Source organism: Aulostomus chinensis, chromosome 15 (assembly GCF_037954235.1).
Source record: "Aulostomus chinensis isolate RoL2024-O1b breed Wild chromosome 15, RoL_Achi_v1.0, whole genome shotgun sequence".
Taxonomy (NCBI): domain Eukaryota; kingdom Metazoa; phylum Chordata; class Actinopteri; order Syngnathiformes; family Aulostomidae; genus Aulostomus; species Aulostomus chinensis.
This window is the reverse complement of record NC_141334.1, coordinates 4,112,191-4,130,518: the sequence shown is the minus strand read 5'-3', so window position 1 is coordinate 4,130,518 and position 18,328 is coordinate 4,112,191. Positions and strand designations below refer to the sequence as shown.

The 18,328-nt window shown below is 45.2% G+C and overlaps 4 protein-coding genes across 12 annotated transcripts; 3 read left to right on the top strand and 1 right to left on the bottom strand.

Moving 5' to 3' along the window:
• Positions 1–648: 648 nt before the first annotated feature.
• On the top strand, positions 649–3,106 carry btg4 (B-cell translocation gene 4). Of its 4 annotated transcripts, none has more exons than XM_086226285.1 (4): positions 656–1,143; positions 1,780–1,917; positions 2,278–2,545; positions 2,633–3,106. In XM_086226285.1, exons 1-4 carry the CDS (start codon positions 971–973, stop codon positions 2,846–2,848), a joined length of 795 nt encoding a protein of 264 aa, XP_086082411.1. In that variant the 5' UTR covers positions 656–970; the 3' UTR covers positions 2,849–3,106. The 4 variants fall into 4 exon arrangements, with proteins under 4 accessions (XP_086082414.1, XP_086082411.1, XP_086082413.1 ...); XM_086226287.1 differs by having other exon boundaries at positions 995–1,143; positions 1,746–1,917; XM_086226286.1 differs by having other exon boundaries at positions 995–1,143; positions 1,743–1,917.
• A 3,038-nt stretch (positions 3,107–6,144) lies between these two features.
• On the top strand, positions 6,145–11,497 carry LOC147248361 (heterogeneous nuclear ribonucleoprotein A/B-like). Its single transcript, XM_086226945.1, has 9 exons — positions 6,145–6,298; positions 7,392–7,582; positions 7,876–8,044; positions 8,383–8,541; positions 9,175–9,306; positions 9,541–9,661; positions 9,999–10,145; positions 10,952–11,042; positions 11,149–11,497. The coding sequence occupies exons 2-8, from the start codon at positions 7,419–7,421 to the stop codon at positions 11,020–11,022; spliced, it is 963 nt and encodes a 320-aa protein (XP_086083071.1). The 5' UTR covers positions 6,145–6,298; positions 7,392–7,418; the 3' UTR covers positions 11,023–11,042; positions 11,149–11,497.
• Positions 11,498–11,826: 329 nt separating this feature from the next.
• On the bottom strand, positions 11,827–13,960 carry LOC147248360 (GTPase IMAP family member 7-like). Its single transcript, XM_086226946.1, has 4 exons — positions 13,819–13,960; positions 13,535–13,576; positions 13,089–13,193; positions 11,827–12,957 (listed from the first exon to the last, which is right to left on the bottom strand). Exons 1-4 carry the CDS (start codon positions 13,838–13,840, stop codon positions 12,185–12,187), a joined length of 942 nt encoding a protein of 313 aa, XP_086083072.1. The 5' UTR covers positions 13,841–13,960; the 3' UTR covers positions 11,827–12,184.
• A 304-nt stretch (positions 13,961–14,264) lies between these two features.
• Positions 14,265–18,201, top strand: LOC147248359 (GTPase IMAP family member 9-like). Of its 6 annotated transcripts, XM_086226364.1 has the most exons (4): positions 14,265–14,406; positions 15,135–15,299; positions 15,552–15,894; positions 15,982–18,201. In XM_086226364.1, exons 2-4 carry the CDS (start codon positions 15,153–15,155, stop codon positions 16,743–16,745), a joined length of 1,254 nt encoding a protein of 417 aa, XP_086082490.1. In that variant the 5' UTR covers positions 14,265–14,406; positions 15,135–15,152; the 3' UTR covers positions 16,746–18,201. The 6 variants fall into 6 exon arrangements, with proteins under 6 accessions (XP_086082490.1, XP_086082489.1, XP_086082485.1 ...); XM_086226363.1 differs by having other exon boundaries at positions 15,135–15,711; XM_086226359.1 differs by having other exon boundaries at positions 15,135–15,894.
• Positions 18,202–18,328: the final 127 nt, after the last annotated feature.

The following is an 18,328-nucleotide window of genomic DNA, read 5'->3' as shown; positions in this document are numbered from 1 at the left end:
TATATACCCCGTGATGGCTATTGTAATGATTTATTTCTTGTGTGTTGATTACATCTGTACAAAAAAAAAGTTTAAATTTACAAAACTTGGAAAACTTGGACCTCTTTAGATATCAGCCAACTGATACCGATATGCCAAAAAAAAATTACTGGTAACTGCCAATAGCGGTGACCTGCAGACAAGAGCCTTCATCCCCAGTGATTATAAAAGGCAACATTAAAAAATGTGGCAACAGGACAAGGGCTGCATGTAACTAACAGTTTCTAACATTAATGGAACTAACCTATGCTCATTAACAATTGCCACTGTTTTCCAAACTTCCATGTTTTTTCAGACAGCTTCACTCATAAGTGCCAATTTAATAATTAAAGTGAAAAGTGAGGGGGGGGGGGTCACACCAAAAAGTCTCATCTTGTGGGAGCAGAGTCCCATGAACGCCTCACTCATCCATGTTTTGCTGTGCTGCCTCGGGTTTATCCAGGTGCAGCAATAACTTGCTCGGTGAATAAAGTATGTAGCAGTGTCAAATGTTCAAATCTACACGCTTTAATCGGAAAATTCACACCTTTGCGCACACACACACACACACACACACACACTCATTAAGCCAACCAGCTGCAGGTGTGTTCCCTTGTCAAACAGCTGAAGTGAGGTTTCATCACCACTGGAGTCCAACGATGGAGCGACTCTTTTAGTTTCTGTTGTGTGTGCAGTTTCTGGAGTGAGCGAGCTGCTGCTGCATGTACACGCCTCAACATACATGTGTCCATTGATGTCGCAGCGTCATAAATCAATGCTGAGTTCTCTCTAGAGCTCTGGCAGCAAATCTGTTTGCTTGAGTTGTCCGGCCTCCAGTTAGTTAGTTTTACCTTTACTTTTCAGTAACAGTAGGCTCATCCTACATGTTTTATCCTATGAGAAGTTTTAACAGTGCAGGTTCAGGGTTGGTGGACTTGAGATTGTTGGAGCCATGAAGGAGGAGATTGCTGCTGCTGTGTTCTTTGTGGCTCGGCTGGTGAAAAGATATGGTTGCCTGGATAATGACAGCAGGGAGCGTTTCGCCGCTGCCCTCACATCTGCTTTGTTTGAGAACTACAAGAACCATTGGCACCCGAACGCACCCGCCAAAGGACAGGCCTACAGGTTGGTGCAACCCGTTAGTGGATGAGAGCAGCAGCACCTTGTTGTCTTTGCATGTCATTGGGCACATAAGTATTGGACAAGAGGATGGATACCCTTCTCTCGTGTGTGTGTGTGCGCGCGCCCCTAAGGGAGCTGAAGGGTAGAAGTCTTGTGTTCCCTTTTTAAGGCCACTTCAATGTATCTTTAAAAAGAAGAGGGGTAAATGGGTGAACGTAGGCCTTGTCCTTTACCCTATGTTTCAAGTGAGCCCTAAGCTGTGTAGTGAACCACTTCAGTTAGTGTCCACTGACGAGACAGTTGAAATCAGATGCATGTAAGAAACCCATTTTGCATCATAAATTCATGGGAGTGTGCAGTCATGATGTTTTTTATCTAAAATATGCAGCCTACTGCCTTGGGGAATGTTAGGTATTTGGTAGAAAATACTAATTTTGAGGGCACAAAATATGGACACTCAAAATGGCAGTAAAAATGTTGTAAATCTGCAAACTCATAAACACGTATAATACAAGTTTGACTTTAGAGCCTGCTGTTAATGTGTTTTTTATACTGTTAATTGTTCCTTTATGTACATCAAACTACATGGGAAATATTGGCAGCAGCTCAGAGGACAGACGCCGCCGCTGTCTTTTCCAGGTGTCTGCGAATGAACCGTGTGTGGCTGCAGGACCCGGTGTTGCAGCAGGCCTGCGAGCAGAGCGCAGTGCGCTATGAGGACCTGGGGCTGCCCCAGGAGCTGACTGTGTGGGTCGATCCTGGAGAGGTGTCATGCAGGTCAGGCTGCACAACAGAAGATCTGTGACGATAAAGTCGGCAAATATCCAGCTACTAGAGACTGGACAGAAAACAAGCAGGCGTAAACGCAGAGTGGATGAGGGTCACCTGGAAGAAGTCTTACTGAACCTTTCCTCTCTGGAGCCAAAATGTGGATATTTTAACCCAAGCCACGATTTCCTGAAAAGTATGGGTTTGTGTCTAAACCTGACCAATAGAGCTGAAACCCCCTGATTTTGTTCTGATATTATAAGTCAAAACTACCTGGTGTGTCTCCTGCCACCAGAAGGGGCTCAAGTGTTTCAAGGTCATAGGGAATGTTGGAGTGTGAGGGGTTTCTTTGTGTTTCTGCCCTTGCAGGTACGGTGAACACAGCACTCCATTCTGCGTCTCAGTGGTGGACAGTTGTCGACGTCCGGACGGGGAATTTTCTCGGCGTATCCATGATGCCGTAGAGCGTGCCAGCCTCGACATCCAATCGGGAAGCTCTTCAGATGAGGAGGAGGGTGCAGATAACAGCATGAACAGCAGCAGCAGTCTATCAGCTCTGTGTCCTGCCCCAGTCCTGCCCACCAACCCTGAGCCCAAAACCATCCCAACCGTCAGCAACCCCAACAGTGTCTACCGGGTGGGTGGAGACGACGTCTGCGTGTGTCAGTGCTTGTTACTGGGTTGAGCCACTCTAACGTGTCTCCTCTGCTGCTCTCGTCCTCAGTTCAGCGAGTTTGCTCCAGGCGCCCCTCAGACCTGGCTAACTTACCCAAAGCGGAAGGGCTTTGCTGGGGAGGCATTCCCACCTCATGCCCCTCCAGCTGGAGGTCCGCCCCCCCAGTTCTCAAGCCAGAAAGGCTTCAAGTCCTACCGAGCCACTTTCACCTTTACTGGGCCTCGCGTGGACAAGTACCACTGGGTCAGCAAATCCCGGTCCTGAGCTTGAGCCTTCAACACCCGACCAGAGTTGGGGGGGGGGGTTTCGGGCCAGTTTATGCATCTTAAAGGATGAGTATGATTCATACATGATTTAAAGTAATATTGATTTAAAGCAATGCTGTTTAAGTATGTTTTTAAACTTGAAATATTCAAGATTTTAAATAATTCCACTTGTAAATGTGTTTTTAAACCTAAGTAACTGTGAATAAAGTAACATTGAACTGTCATTGAAAAGAAATAAATGCGTCGCGTCAGCTCTACCGGGTCTAAAGTGTCCTTTTTTGAATTTCACATTTCAATGGGGGGGTCCAGGGTCATAGTGTTTGGACCATATTTTTTTTAAACTGGCTACGTCACCATGGTAACCAATGTTTTCTCCTACCTTTTTTTTTTTTTGTAAACGTCACAGGTTAGTTGCTCAATGACAACCTCCATCATTGCTTATGTAGTTAAGTACTTCAAGGACTTTGGAGAAGATGAAGCCACTTAGGCTGCGCTACATGACGGCAGATGCTGACTTCGGTCCCGCCGGGTTTCTCTGCTTCAGCGCTGGCCGGACTTCTGTCGTTTTTCGAAGGTGATTTTTACTCATTTATGCATTTGGTAGCGTGTCAAAATTCTCAGCATGAGTGTCAGAGTAGAAATCATGTGGATCACTAAACTGAAGTTATGAATCTAAGGTTGGACACGTGGACCTGAAGTAGCCTTTGATATAAAGTGAAAAGCCACCATGGACTCCAGAGTGAAGTTGTCTGAAAACATTTACAGTCACCTTGAAACGGTGATTTCATCCTCTGGCCTGGATCTAAATAAGTCTGAGGTGTGTGTGTGTGTGTGGTGGTGGTTGTATTGGTAGTGTAGTTAGTGATTGGTATATTCGGACAATCATTTAACAACACTGCCATCACAGCAACCCCAGTCAGACGCCATCAGGACTGAATAGTACACACAGACATGAATGGAACACTTGGAATTTTTTTTTTTTTATACAGTGAATTTTACAAAAACCAAAATAGGGGTGCGGCAGACAAAAATGTCAGACTTGTAGGTGTCGCTGAGCAACTTCCTTGCATTCATGAGCCCCACTTTTTATTTTTGTGAAGGAAAGTTACTCCAGACTTTACTGCAGGCACTTCTACTTTGAGGCGAGGGAAGCAGTCGTTATGATAGTAAGATATACTTCAGAAAAAACAAAGATTACTGTAACTGATTACTTTACACTCATGCTGTTTGAAGTAGGCAAACTTTTATGAAACATCTGCCACAAATGTTTGTCCAAAATAATGAGGAAACGATAAAATGGCTCCGATTCCCTCAATTCAATGTTTAATCCTGTTCTGGATTTTCTGATCTGATCTTCCAGAAACTAAAATCACCTCACAAGAGCGTCGAGATTGTTGTTTATGACGGTTAAACATCCAAACATTTGTTGAATTTGGGTACATTTCTGTTGACTACATACAGTTCCAATCAGCAAAGGGGAAAATGTTTTTTGCTCGCGTAAACTTAATGAATTAAATTACTAAATTAATTACTGTCTACAGTGAGGAAGGATGCAGGGTTCTTACCTGCGGTTGCTGCAGCTCTCACTGTTCTGTTTTCAAGTGACCACTGCTAGAAAACAACTGTGTGTGTGTGTGTGTGTGCGTGTGTGTGCGCACGCTCAGGTCATGCCTCGACTTGCTCCTGGCAGGCAGGTGGCTGTTGAAGTTGCCAGGGTGAAGCAGTCAGTGGCACCCTGAGGACCAGTGGCCTTGTACCTGTGAGACCGTAGTATTTGGCACCACCTCATATCTGTTAATCTGTTGAACCCAGATATTCGTCTCACTCAGGGTTAGTTCACCTCGATAGAGATTTTAAAAAAACTAAAACTACTTTTCCTCATTTATCTATCCATCTGACCAACAATGTATAAAATGTGTGTGTGTGTGTGTGTGTATGTATGTATATATATATATATATATATATATATATATATATATTCTGTCGGGTGGCACGGTGGTGCAGTGGTCTGCACTGTTGTTTTACAGCAAGAAGATTCAGGGCTCAAGTCGCGGCTGGAGCACGGGATCTTTCTGTGTGAGTCTCCATGTTCTCCCTGTTCCTGCGTGGGTTCTCTCTGGTACTCCAGCTTCCTCCCACAGTCCAAAGACATCAAGAGGGGATGAAGTTAATCCAGACTCTAAATTGACCGTAGGTGTGGCTGTGAGTGTGAATGGTTGTCTGTCTCTATGTGTTGGCCCTGCCTTTGAATGGTGACCTGTCCTGGGGGAAGGCTGCTGGGATAGGCTCCACCCCCCTATGACCCTTAACAGGATAAGCAGTGAAAACTGGTTGGATGGAAATTCTTATGTCCCCAGGCCTTTGCTCTATTTATGTAGGAGTGATATTTGTCCTGAATAAAAAATGTACAATATCTCAACAAGGGATGAAAATACTACACTGATTGTGAAGAAAATATAGAATATTACAAGAATATATAAGGAAAATTTTAATAATTTAGGAAAAACCTTTTTAATGAACGTTGCATGGAATATGTCAAGAAATTAGGTAAGCCAGGAGCAGTCTTGAGTTCATTATTAAGTTATCCTCTCTATTATAAGAGGTTAGATTATCTCATTATTTTGATAAAACAAAAGCAAGTTTTCTTGAGATGACATAATTCACTATCTTGACAAAAATAATGAATGGTATATATTTCATTTATTCCGGAAAATTGATTATTTTCTAAAACAAAAACAAAAACAAAACAACAACCCAGCTAAATTAACTTCACGTGTGATTTTGAGAAAAAGCAGCTTTAATAACTTAGAACAAGTTTCCTTTTGAGCTGTTAACACCACTATTGTGAAAAATTAAGTCCTACGTTAATATAACTTGGTTTTTCATGAATTAGAAGAAGAAGAACAACAAATGATTTCATCACATTTATTATATATGTTTAATGTGTCAAATCACCGACCGTAGCCATTGACACGTAATTCTGTTCAACGCCTAATGAAACGTGCACAAAGAGGACGCCGCGGTTCTGTTGGCTTTGTCGTCGCTCCATCACTTTAGGAACCAGCATGGGGGCCTTTTCTTTACCACCGAGCGTCGTAGAATCGTGATTAACTTGGTTAACTCGGTTATAAAGCCAGTTATTGTCACCAAATATAGGGCTGTTTCCAGATGTCACGGTAAAATTGACTCCAGTTCGAACAAGTCCAGGGACAGCGGACGTGCTACAGGAAGGACATTCGCCTTTTGTCGTTAACGATCACACCAACCAATAAATTAACACCTTCATAAATACGAACTCTATTTCTGTCCAATCAGGGGCTTCCTTGTTTCAACGTACCCCAACGCGCTGTCACATCCGGTCGTATATATGTTGCCACGAGTTAGCGGCGAATTTGGAGAGTGTCCATTTTGAGCGGCGCGTCGGCATCTTTTGGTATTTTCTTTTAAAGTAAGCACCCTTGGATATCAATCGTGTCTTGGAACGTGGGCGACAAAATTACTCCCTACGTCGCCGTTAATCTCGATGACGTGCTTGCCATCCACATTTCCTCATTCTTATAATGTCGTTTCATTAGCCCTGTAAGCAAGCTAAGTTGCCTGTTAGCACGCTGCGGCTAATTTAAGGTGGTTACGTAGGGTGAATGAATGGCTCCCCCCACGTCCATACCTGTAGTAGAATTTAAGCACTCGCTCAGTCTTTTGAGTCTAATTATGACGCGTTTAATGTGCGAACGGCGGCGCTACCGGTCGTTTGGATGCTGCTCCGCTGGCTACCTGCTAGCCGGGCCCGCACTCGCTGCCCCGAGCGGCAGCGGAGTAAAGCGCGGTCAACTTAAACACACCGTGGAGAGTCGACAGTGACTGACGGCTTCGTTGTTATGACTAAAACGTGTTTAAATCGAAGCAAACCAGCAGCTGTGCGCGGTTCTGTTAGTAGCATGTTAGTAGTTGTGCGCGAGCTTTGCTAACATTCAAACGGCAGCTTTTGTTATTTGCACACTGCGGTAGCGACTTGAAGCTAGAAAGTGTCTTCTAAACTGTCTTTGGTTGAGTGTATGAAATTAACTTGCAAGTATGTGGCCAGCAATGCAACAAACCTCACGAGTAACGGTTGTGGAAGGACTAACTCGGTCGGCTGAACCGTTTTTTTTTTTTGTCAGAAATTGCTCATATTTCGATCGATGAGCCGCGATGTTGGCGTGAATGTAAACTCTTACAACAGTCACGTTTTAGGCTGAAGATCCATGTAGACGTGATAGTTGGGTCCTTCTGTTGTGGGGAGAACTGTACCTGAAGAAATGGGAGAATGTAACTTGTTGACAAGCATCTCTGTGGTACCACAATTTTTAATAAAAAATGAATAATTCTTTGAATCTTGGTCCAGCCAATCTTATGATATCAGCAAGATTTCGATGAATTGTTGAGGTTGCACCCATCCAAAAGTACATTATGTAATTTTAAGCTTTAACTTCACTTAGACTATCTGTCTTATTGATTTGGGGGATTTCTAATCCCTGCAATTTTTTGTTGTTGGGACTCAGTCCCTTGTCAAAGAACCCACTGTCAGAATGGCAGATGCAGAGAATCTGCTCATGGAGACATCGGAGCAGAACGGCGAAGGAGAGGACGACCAGAATGGAGCGGAGCAGGAGGTGATGGGTGGCGATTTTGTCCAGGACAACGGCACAGATGGAGGCAAGATTGATGCCAGCAAAGGAGAGGAGGATGCTGGGTGAGTGTTGTCTGTCACTTTAGAGAGCAGTCGCACTGTTAACACTCCTTGTTTTGCAAAAAAAAAAAAAAAGTGCTGCTTTTGATCAATCAGTGTAATGTATGGGGGGGGGGGGGTGCAGAGATGAAGTAGAGGCAGAGTAAACCACTTCGCTGAGTACAACATAAAAATAAGTAACGTGTTCTCATCTGCAGGAGTTTTTTGGGCTTATTTAAAAATTAATTTCAGCCACAAACTCTTAGGCTCCCCTACAGAAGTAGGAATTAAACCCCTGTGTGCTTCTGCGGTTACAGTAAAATGTTCGTGGGTGGCCTCAGCTGGGATACAAGTAAAAAAGACCTGAAGGATTACTTCACCAAGTTTGGCGAAGTGTCGGACTGTACCATCAAAATGGACTCAAACACTGGCAGGTCTCGAGGATTCGGATTTGTTCTCTTCAAAGATTCCGCTAGTGTCGACAAGGTGGGTCGCCTGTTTGTTACCTGGCTGCTTGTTTTATCAGTCGTCCACGATGACATGAAGGCTGGTGGTTCTGTTGAAATCGTACCCAGAAAAAGAAGCCCCATCTGGGTTTATTGTTGCATTTATTCGTCCACTCTGAGGCTTGGATTGACTCCGAAATATTATTTTCCGTACATCTACAGCTGACTTGTGTTCACGATTATTTTGTGACGTTTTTGACATCTGAGTAAAATCCTAAAATATGAAATAATATCGCAGTTTGTTTTTCATACATTTGGAACTTCCGTTTTCCATCTCTAAACGGACTGCGCTTCTCCACTCTTCCTGCAACCCCACAGGTGTTGGAGCAGAAAGAGCACAGACTGGACGGGCGTCAGATCGACCCCAAGAGGGCGATGGCCATGAAGAAGGAGCCTGTCAAGAAGATCTTTGTTGGCGGTCTGAACCCAGAGGCGACTGAGGATACCATCAGGGAATACTTCGGAGCCTTCGGAGAGGTCGGTTCAGGGGTCACGTGATATAAGGTCATTGCTGATGGCCTTTATAGATGTTGCCATTTCTGTTTGAAGCAAGTTAGAGATTCACTAAATGTGTGCATCATGAAAAATATATTTATGTTAACACTTCATTTGAAAAGTTCTTTATTTCCAAAGCCTTTGCAAAGCCCATCAATCGTCTCTATCACATTATTTTGCGCAAAGAAGAGGAAAAAAAAAACTGCACCGGTTCTGCTCATTTGAACAATACAAATATATTCAGAAATGTCAGGTGTCTTCCTCTCCCCTGGTTCTGCACCTGTTATCCTGCATCCTTGGTCACTTCACTCCACTTAAATGGAGAAACCCCTTCTGATGGAATGCAGTAGGTTCATGTAATATGTACGTCTTCCTCAGTGTGTGTTTTTTATTTGTGAAAATCACAGCTGCATCTGCCTTATTTAGGATCCAGATATTCATGGATTTAATGCGTTTTCTGTGTTGATAAAATGAATAAATGCATATCTGAGGAGCAGGAACAGGCTGTAGTTTGACAGAAAACACTTGCACTTGTATTGTCTCAGAGCCGCATGTGCCTTGACTTGTGCATTTTTGATCGCTCATTTAACAAGCACCTACATTTTCCTCTGCCAGATCGAAACAATTGAACTTCCCATCGACCCCAAATCAAAGAAGAGGAGGGGTTTTATCTTCATCACATATAAAGATGAAGCCAGCGTCAAGAAGTGCCTGGAGAAGAAGTATCACAACATCGAGGGCGGCAGGGTGCGTGTGCTCTTACTCTCTGGAGGGGTTGGCAGTTTATATGACTTGCAGGGTTTTTGCAATTTAACTTAATACACACAAAGTATTTGCTGAAGGCAAACGACTGTTTAGTGTCAATCTCATCTGGAGGGGGAAAAAGGGGGCGGGGGAATCGCACATCATACACGTGTTTCAGTTGCTCGTCTTGCTCCTCTGTCCGTGTAGAGTATGAAGGTTTTTTTGTCTCCTCCCCAGTGTGAACTGAAGATCGCCCAGCCAAAGGAGGTCTACCAGCAACAGCAGCAACAGTATGGAGGAGGACGTGGTGGCGGCGGCGGCGGTGGCTACGGGGGGCGGGGAGGCAGGGGCCGTGGAGGTGAGGAAGACGGCATTTGATTTTTGCACTTTTCATTGTTTGGCCCTTCCACAATAATTTTACTTCCTGGCTGGTTAGAAAAATGTGAGGTTCCACAACTTACAGTAGGGACAGTCGGATACAGAGACGCATTAACCGTTTCTGTTACTACAGTATTGCAAAGTTTCTCAAGACTTGGAATTGGCACAAAGGTGTAACACTCTCTGTAATCCAGTATATTCAGCAACGTTCAGTTGACTTGCTGTCAACACGAACCTCAGGAGTCTCGCGTCTAAATAAGGGTCGTCTCAATGCGACGCCACTTTTTCAACTTTCTCTGAAATGGTGCACCCTGTAGGTCAGAACCAGGGCTGGAACCAGGGCTATGGAGGCTACTGGAACCAGGGATATGGTAACCAAGGCTACGGCTACGGTGGATACAGTGGCTACAACAACTACGACTACTCCTCTGGTTACTATGGATACGGTCCTGGTTATGATTACAGTAAGTACATTTCTGGGCTGTGAGCTCTGTGGTTTAAAATTTAAACATCCAGGAGTGCTTTAGAAGATTTGTATGAAATTGATTAAGAAGGAGGAAGCTTATAATTGAGGCTATGATGAACCAGTATTATTGAGGGGGCAACAGGGTGCTGCGGCGGTCTGTGGACCGCACAGCAAGGAGGTTCCTGCGGGGGCCCGACGGTGTGGAGTTGCATGTTCTCCCATTGTCTCTGCGGTTTCCTTCGACAGACCAAAAACATGCAAGCCGGGTTAATTTGATACTCTGAAGTTCCCTTGGGAGTGAATTGACTGTCTCCACCCCCTGTGATGGAGTCGTGTGTTTACCCCACCCCCCCGTCCCCCACCCCTCACCCAGCGTCAGCCGGGAGGCTCCAGCTCCCTGATCCTCTGTGCTAGATGAGAGGTTCTGTGATGGAATAAAAGTTTGCTTTCACCAATCAAACCTGAGCTTTGCAAAACAGTGAAACCATGAACGAATCAGTTGATTGAAAAACAGTCGCTTCTTTTCACTCGCATCGTGTTCTGTCCAGAGTTTGAGACTCCGTAGATTCCGAACATCTCTGTCTGTGGTTGTGTTTGGCGACCAGTCTCACCGCTATCACACGTGTAGCTCCTTGGAACGGCGCTCAATACATCCAAGTTGTTCAAAGCGAACGGTCACAAAAACAAGACACGGTCATCGTGTGTGGGAGGCCAGCTGAACAGCTGCTGAGGGGGCTTCAGAGTTGGGGAAAGACAGAATCCAGCTGCTCTCTGACCAGTGGTTCTTCTCTCTGCCCCCCACAGGTCAGGGCAGCGCCAGCTACGGTAAAACTCCAAGAAGGGGGGGACACCAGACCAGCTACAAGCCATACTGATGAACTTGGGACAGTAAAAGGTATTCATCTGCTACCAAACGAAGCCCTTTAGGAGGTCTGCTTAGGTTGGTGCCACCTTGGTTGTAGTGGTTGTAGATCTGAAAGCCCGACTGTCTCCTCTCTCAGGACTTGAGCGATCCGGTGAAACCCGACAGCTGGACGGACACACTGGGCCTGACGACGACCTCTTTTATGACAGAAGACCATTTGTACAGATAACATCCGAAATGTAACTTCATGTTTTGTTTTTTTTTTAAATCCTTTCATTTTTAGTTTTTACTTTCCCTTCGGTGTCTTTTTTTTTTCTTCCCTTTCCCACATTTCCATTTAAGGAAGTGTAATTTTACTGTACTTTTTGGTACCTGTTTTGATTAATGTATTGTAAGGGTTGTATTTTACATGTTTGCTGGCTTTACAGGTTAAATCTTGGAGCTGTAAAGGAGCTTTTTGACAAATAAAAACAAGTTTTCAGTAATGTGGCGTTTTGATTTCAGGCTCTGGCATGAAAAATGTCAGTTGAACTCGTCTCACACACACAGTGTGGGGGGGGGGGGGGGTTGACGAGATGCACAGCGCTGTCTCAGGAACCCCTCGGCCAATTTTGACGGTTGACGTCTCATTTGAACAGTCAAAACAAGTAGAATCGAGGTTGGCGGACAGAGTGACACCGGGGGCGAGTTTGCAGTGAGTTCAGAGGTGGTGTTGACCGTACATTACTGAGTATTATAAAGGCGCTCACCACGTGGGCCGTGTTCACTGGAGATGGAAAGTCTTTAGCGTTGTAGCTGAGCTTCTTCCTGCTGCCCCGATGGACGCATCAAGTTCAGCATTGACTGATGAATATGACAAGACTTTTACTGTTTTCCTCCATAAGAATTTATTGAAAAAATGTTGGAAAAAAAGACTAATAGAACATCAACATGGTGTGTGTGAGTGGGGGGGTTGCTTTTCAACTACAAGATGACCAGAATACACTCATACCCGCTGATTTCCTATGGCGGTCAATTCTAACCATGATCATTGGTGTGACACTGTTTCATAAATCCCTCAGAATTCAGTGCTAGCGGTGACCATCAGTTGTGTGTTCAGAGGCCAGTGTGGCCAACTATTCATTACACGTCACCAGAAGCGGGTTTTGAAAATCCTGCTGTGGTGCAGCAGTTTAGGGGGTCAATTTCAGTCTCAGTGTCATGTGAAAGTTGTGGATGGAGTCGATGGAGTCGGTCACCATGGTCTGCTCCACAACGTGACGGGCAGTCCTCTTTAAATCGTGGTAGAACCGATGGACTTCCTGAACTTCAGCCTGATGTCGCCTTTTTACACCCGGATGGGCCTGCTGAGACTCCTGGAGGATCTGCTGGTACTTCGCTTCCAAAGCTTCTATTTTCTCCTGCAGTTTCTTTTCATAGAACGTCTTGAGCTGCTCCTCTCTCTGCTGCAGCATGTGGACCACCTCGAGGTAGGTGTAGTTGGAGAAGAACTCTCCTCCGTTGGCCTCAACCATTTCCTCTATCTTATCCAGCAGGTCCAGTACCTGTCCACGATCATCAGCTTGGCTGTTGTTGAGGACGTGGTACCTGTTGTCCACCTTCCTCAGGATGGACTGCAGCTCGTCCCCAGCCTCCTCCAGCTTCCTCTCCACGTCTGATCCAGTTTGTTCATCATGGGTGAAGAGGATGATGCTGTACTTCCAGGCGTCCTCCCCAAAGATCTCCTCCACTTGCCTCACGGCTGCTTGCCCCTCACTAGTGAAGGGCCCCACCTTGATCACCACCAGGATGGCGTGGGGCCCCGGGGCTGACATGTTGATGCATTTGGAGATTTCCCTTTTCAGCCGGTGCTCGGGTAACGAGGTGTCGAAGAGGCCGGGAGTGTCGACGACGGTAACGTTCCTGTCGAACACGTCGCCACTCTGCTTGCAGCACTGTCTGGTCACTGTTGACAGAGAACACATGCTGTTGAAGCTCACACAAAATGGCACCAAGACCAGATGCAGTAGCTGGAACTCTTCCCAGTGCTGCCAGAACGGCAGGAGAACAAAGACCTCAGCGTTATGAGTGTGTTACCGGAGGACTGGCTGAGGGCTGAGGGAAAGGCCTCCCTTCCCAGTATGGTGTTCCCACTGGAGCTCTTTCCTGCTCCAGTCTTCCCAACAAGCACCAGCCTGAAATCTGCAGCAGACAAACACAACTTCAAACACTGATAGGAGACGATGTCATGAAGGAAATGGCGGTAGATACTTGAACAATTGGGGGGGGAACACATAGAAGATGTGACGTTTCAGTTGGTTTTCTGTAGTAATTTGGGGAATGTGACTTCCCCGTCCACGGATCTGGGGTCTCGTTTACAACTGCTGGCTATTGAAGGAAGCAGCTCAGGTTCTGGTTCTGGTCCAGCCGCCCACCTGCTGTGCCCCCCCCCCCCTTGCCTGGCGTGAGGGACGCGTGGGATGACACACACACACACACACACGCACGTCCTATCAAACAAGCTTTAGATTGAGGTTGCTGACCTGGAGGTTCGCCTTTACTGTTCCTTCTTTTCCTCCGTTCACCTGTCAGAGAAGAAGAGAGATCAGGAGACGTGAACACAAGCAGCGCTTACGTTACTCACTGGTTGGACGGACGTAACCAGTTGTGTTTGTACAAATCAGAGACATAAGTTTGTAATATTTAGTGTGAGCTGCTCCAATCTCGTTCATCCACTGCGGTGAATCCCAGATTGCTGCTGTGTAGCCACGGGGTTTCGGTTTCACTGCTCGAGTTGTTGAGGTCTATTCTCTTACTCTCTACTTACCGATGCCTCCTCTCGCCGCCATCCCTCCAGGCTCTTTTCCCGAAACGTTGGTGATTTTACACCAACGGACGAAACTGAACTGGTTGTAGGTGCAAAAATAAACCCGCAAAAACAAACAACAACATCCAAAAAAAAAAAAAAAAAACCTCCGATCGAAGTCTGAAAAGAAGTAGGGGCGAGCGGGGTAAGATGACCCATTTGGTTTGATGGCTATACTTCAAAATAAAAGCGTATTTGTACACCTTAGGACCAGGAGGGTTCAGTGTAATTTGAGTCTCTATAGGTCAGGAGCCACCATTAAATACAGATATTTTTTAAACAAAAGGGAGGGGGGTAAATAATCTTAACTCTATCATTGACCAAGTTTTTGCAGTAAAATTTAAACTGTAATCTTTATAATGTATTTATGTGGAAATGTGTTTTTCTAGTGATGCGATGTGGATTATAACCCTTTCATGGCTTCATGGAAAGTTTGTTTTTTTTCCTGGCTGGTTTCATGTGGCACCGTCTGGTTCAACTAACCCCGCTCGCCCCTACTCTTGTTGCGCACTCCTGGAGGAAGAGGCCGAGGGACCAACAGTACATGCGGCAAGTGCATTATTTTCTTGTTCTGTTATCGTTATAAAGTACTTTTTTCTCAACCCCCCCCCCCCCCAGTGCTTTATCATTATTCACGCGAAACATTTTTGATTCCTTTGACGCAAATGTTCGCGCTTCCTGGATATTAAAGTCATGTGATTGGAGTCGAAGGTTCCGATTTACTTCCTTTCTTTCTTTCTTTCTTTCTTTCTTTCTTTCTTTCTTTCTTTCAAGTACTATCATATTCCTGTGTCTGACTGATATCGCAGCTGTGATATAATTTGTAATATTATTGGGAATGTTCATTTTTACGCCCATTACTGTCATTTTCATTTTTAAAACTCGCAGCTAAGATCATGTTACTTGTGAGGATCCGGATCAATCAAAGATGTTTTTAATAGGACAGGATGTGAAGAACCTGTCAGAAGTACAATAGTAATTATAGCACTTTATTGACTACACTATTTTGACACTATTTTGCAAAAAAAAAAAAAAAAAAAAAAAATTGCAGTTGGCCATATTACTGCTGAGGCTCTTCCCTCTGCTGGCTGGTTTGTTTAAAATGCAAGGAGCTATAAAAGTGTGAGTGTGTTGTTCTCAGAGGTCCGTCAGCTCCTCCCTGCTTGTTGGTCCAGGTTGAAGGTTCCGAGGTGTGGTTCCAAGTCTTCTGTTTATGGTTCAACTCTGGAACTAAAGATTTCCTGACTGATTTGACATCTTTCCTATGTCTCTAGCAGACTTCCTGATTATCAGTCATGGATCCAGGTGTCACCATCGTGCTCCTTGGACACACAGGAGTTGGAAAGAGCGCTTCGGGAAATACCATTCTGGGAACCACAGCCTTTGTGTCAAAACTATCTTTTGGATCAGTGACAAAAGAAATCTCAGAAAAAAAAGGAAAGGTGTGTGGAATGCAGGTTTCACTGATTGATACTCCTGGTATATTATGTCCTGGTGCTGAACAGCAGATTGAAACCTGCTGTCAGGCCCTCCTGCGAGGCTCCAGACCTTGTCTGTTTCTCGTCGTGGTGAAGCTGGGCCGATTCACCGAAGAGGAAAGGAGGGCTGTGAATGCAGTCAAGGGCATGCTAGGAGAAGAGGGGCTCAGACACACTTATGTGCTCTTCACACATGGGGACGCCCTGCACGACAAGACGCTGGAGGATTTCATCTATGAGGATCCAGAGAGTGTGCTTCCATCTATGCTTGAAGGGTTTGGAAACCGTTATCATCTCCTCAACAATAAAAATGGAGAAGGGGGACAAGTCCAACAGCTGCTGAAGAAGTGGAGACGGCAAGGATCTCACCTACAAGGTACCAAACCAGCACACAACCAGAACCAGATGAGCAGTAGACCTGCAGAGCTCAGACCAACAAGCTCCCTGCATCAGAGTTCCAGTGTTGCCAGACAGAAGAAAACTCTGGGTCTGCCACCTCCTGCATCTGCTAATGACAGTAATAAAACTAAAATAAAGACTCAGCTCACATCAGCCTGTGGTGAATGTTACTGACATATAGAAGACATTCCCTGTCAGATCTGACTGAGTAGAATTCAATCTCTCCCTTTTTCTGTCTCCCTACCAGCGTTTCCCTCCCCAGGCAGAACCTCTGTCACTCTGGAGGACAGGAGGATTGTGCTGCTGGGTCTGCCTGGAGCTGGGAAGAGCTCCACAGGAAACACCATCCTTGGGTCGTCTAGGCCCTTTAGAACAGGCTCGGACGTTGACCCAATCACCAGGGAAAGCATCTCAGCATCAGCTCAGGTGGAGGGTCGTCGGGTCACTGTGGTGGACACGCCAGGTTTCAGTGGTGGATGTCTGTCTCCTGAACAGCTGCTCACAGAGATCATGGCCAGCTCGACCCTAGTCAGTCCTGGACCTCATGTCTTTGTCTTTGTGGTCAGAATAGGACGAACCTCCCAGGTAGATCAATCTCTCCTGAAGAATCTGCCGCAGATGTTTGGCAGTGATTTCCCAAATTACACCATGGTCCTTTTCACTCATGGGGACGAGCTAGCAGGCCGAACCATTGAAGACTGGATCGAGGCCAACACATCTATGTCTGAGCTGGTCACCTTTTGTGGGGGTCGGTTCTGTGTGTTTAACAATAGAGACGGAAGATACAGGCTGCAGGTCAGAAACCTCCTGGGGAGAATCGATGAGATGGTCGAAGCTCACGGTGGACAACACTTCACCAGTGAGATGTACCGACCACCCAAGTCATTTTTCAGTCATGCGTGGGAAAATTTGGTAGAATGGTTTGAAGCGCTCCTTAACTTCTTATATCAATTGGTGTCTGGATGTGTTTCACCTGGAGAAACCATCATCAAGTATGCCAAGGTGTTGTGACGGGTGTTGTGGGCTGGGACCAAGTGGTTCACATGTGATCTGACTGACTGTAATCCTGTCTTTGTTTCAGCTGGATCAAACTTTCAGTATCTGTCATTAAAACAGGAATGATTGTGTGGCATTTAACTCAAAATAGAAAGGTGGATTTTATTCTCTATTCTTATTTTGCATATGCATTTTTTTGCGCCATGTAAGTCAGCGGTTTGATCAAGTCAGATTATTTTTCCTCCATAAAAGAGGAAAGCTGTTTATTTACATTTTGAGGATCTGTTAGGTGATCTGGATCTAGATCTGATCTGGGTCTAGATCTGATCTAATCCTAATGTTAAGATGTTGTGGTGGTGGACTTTGAGTCCTGACTGGTCCCAGCTGCTGGCGAGTGAAGAGGCTAAGCTAAGCTATCAACATAGTGTTTAACCACCCTAGACAGCTGAGCCAGCAGTACGCGCTCACCTTGTTTCACCTGCATACCCAGGCTATTCTAAGCCCCGCCCCTGGCTGCAGATAGCCGGTGAGTGGTGAGGCCCAGCTAGCAGGATGATTAGCCAGGCGCTCGCTGCAGTCAGCAACCCCGTCAGAAACAGACGCTACGCCGGCCCTCTGAGCTCTGAGGCCGCTAGCGTTAGCTTACTTCCCCCTGGGTTTCTCATTATTATGACCTTGAATAACGTTTCTTTTAATGAATGTTTTCTGTTATATATATATATATATATATATATATATATATATATATATATATATATATATGTATTATTTTCCATATTACACCTGGGGATGAAAAGTTTTTGTAACTTTTATCACAAGCTATTCATTGTCTCCTGTGTGCTGTGTCCATAGTTCTTGTGATACATTTCTGAAAAGTTGTTGCCACTTGATTCCCCCCCCCCCCCCCTCCTGTGCACTTTTGAGTTTATTTTCACTTTGCTTGTCTCTTTTTACAGTTTTAATTTTATTCTTGTTTTTAAGATCTTTGCTGTGCAATTGTTTCTAATCAGTGTATGGTCTGGTTTAGAAGATTTTCTTTTATGACAGACAATAAAGTTTTCTGAATCCGAATCTGAGGTTGCCGCTGTGTTTGTATCCTGAACGCTCACCGCTTTCGTTTTACAAGAACGATCTGATGAAAGACAGACGCCTCCTTATTAAAACTCTCTTTTACTGACTATAGTGTGACAGTGTGCAGGAGTTTCTCCTGATGGTACAAGGACGCTGTCATCCTGTCAGAGCTGCAGTGGTGTGATACCACTGGTTGTTAATGTCAAGTGTGTGTCAAAGGAAACTGTGACTTCTCCTCTTTTCCTCCATCTTCTAAAAGTGGATGTGTGTGTTTGCGCTTCCAGTGGCACCGTCTGTTGCTCTGCTGTGTGTCCAGGCCTCCCACCTTCTTTGCTGCTGAGCTCTTTAATGGTTCAAGTGTGGCCGTTTGAAATGCGACTTCCTTTAATAAACCAGGGTCCGGTTCTACTCGTAAGTTTTTGTCTAGACAATCGTTTGTTGTCAGCATCATTGTTGGCACCATTTTGTTTCCTGCCATTTGGGGGGGGGGGGGTGCACTTTTTCTGCTTGTTTTTTTTTTTTTGTCA

Excerpts from the sequence above, each read along its gene's own strand:
- LOC147248359 (XM_086226359.1), top strand. The coding sequence starts at position 15,153 with ATGGATCCAGGTGTCACCATCGTGCTCCTTGGACACACAGGAGTTGGA. Across the intron at positions 15,895-15,981 it reads TCAGCTCACATCAGCCTGTG|CGTTTCCCTCCCCAGGCAGA; the intron begins GTGAATGTTACT and ends TCTCCCTACCAG.
- btg4 (XM_086226285.1), top strand. The coding sequence starts at position 971 with ATGAAGGAGGAGATTGCTGCTGCTGTGTTCTTTGTGGCTCGGCTGGTG. Across the intron at positions 1,918-2,277 it reads CCTGGAGAGGTGTCATGCAG|GTACGGTGAACACAGCACTC; the intron begins GTCAGGCTGCAC and ends CTGCCCTTGCAG. Across the intron at positions 2,546-2,632 it reads ACCCCAACAGTGTCTACCGG|TTCAGCGAGTTTGCTCCAGG; the intron begins GTGGGTGGAGAC and ends TCTCGTCCTCAG.
- LOC147248360 (XM_086226946.1), bottom strand. The coding sequence starts at position 13,840 with ATGGCGGCGAGAGGAGGCATCG. Across the intron at positions 13,194-13,534 it reads CAGTAAAGGCGAACCTCCAG|ATTTCAGGCTGGTGCTTGTT; the intron begins GTCAGCAACCTC and ends TGTCTGCTGCAG. Across the intron at positions 12,958-13,088 it reads AGCCCTCAGCCAGTCCTCCG|TGACCAGACAGTGCTGCAAG; the intron begins GTAACACACTCA and ends CTCTGTCAACAG.
- LOC147248361 (XM_086226945.1), top strand. The coding sequence starts at position 7,419 with ATGGCAGATGCAGAGAATCTGCTCATGGAGACATCGGAGCAGAACGGC. Across the intron at positions 8,045-8,382 it reads ATTCCGCTAGTGTCGACAAG|GTGTTGGAGCAGAAAGAGCA; the intron begins GTGGGTCGCCTG and ends GCAACCCCACAG. Across the intron at positions 9,662-9,998 it reads GGGAGGCAGGGGCCGTGGAG|GTCAGAACCAGGGCTGGAAC; the intron begins GTGAGGAAGACG and ends TGCACCCTGTAG.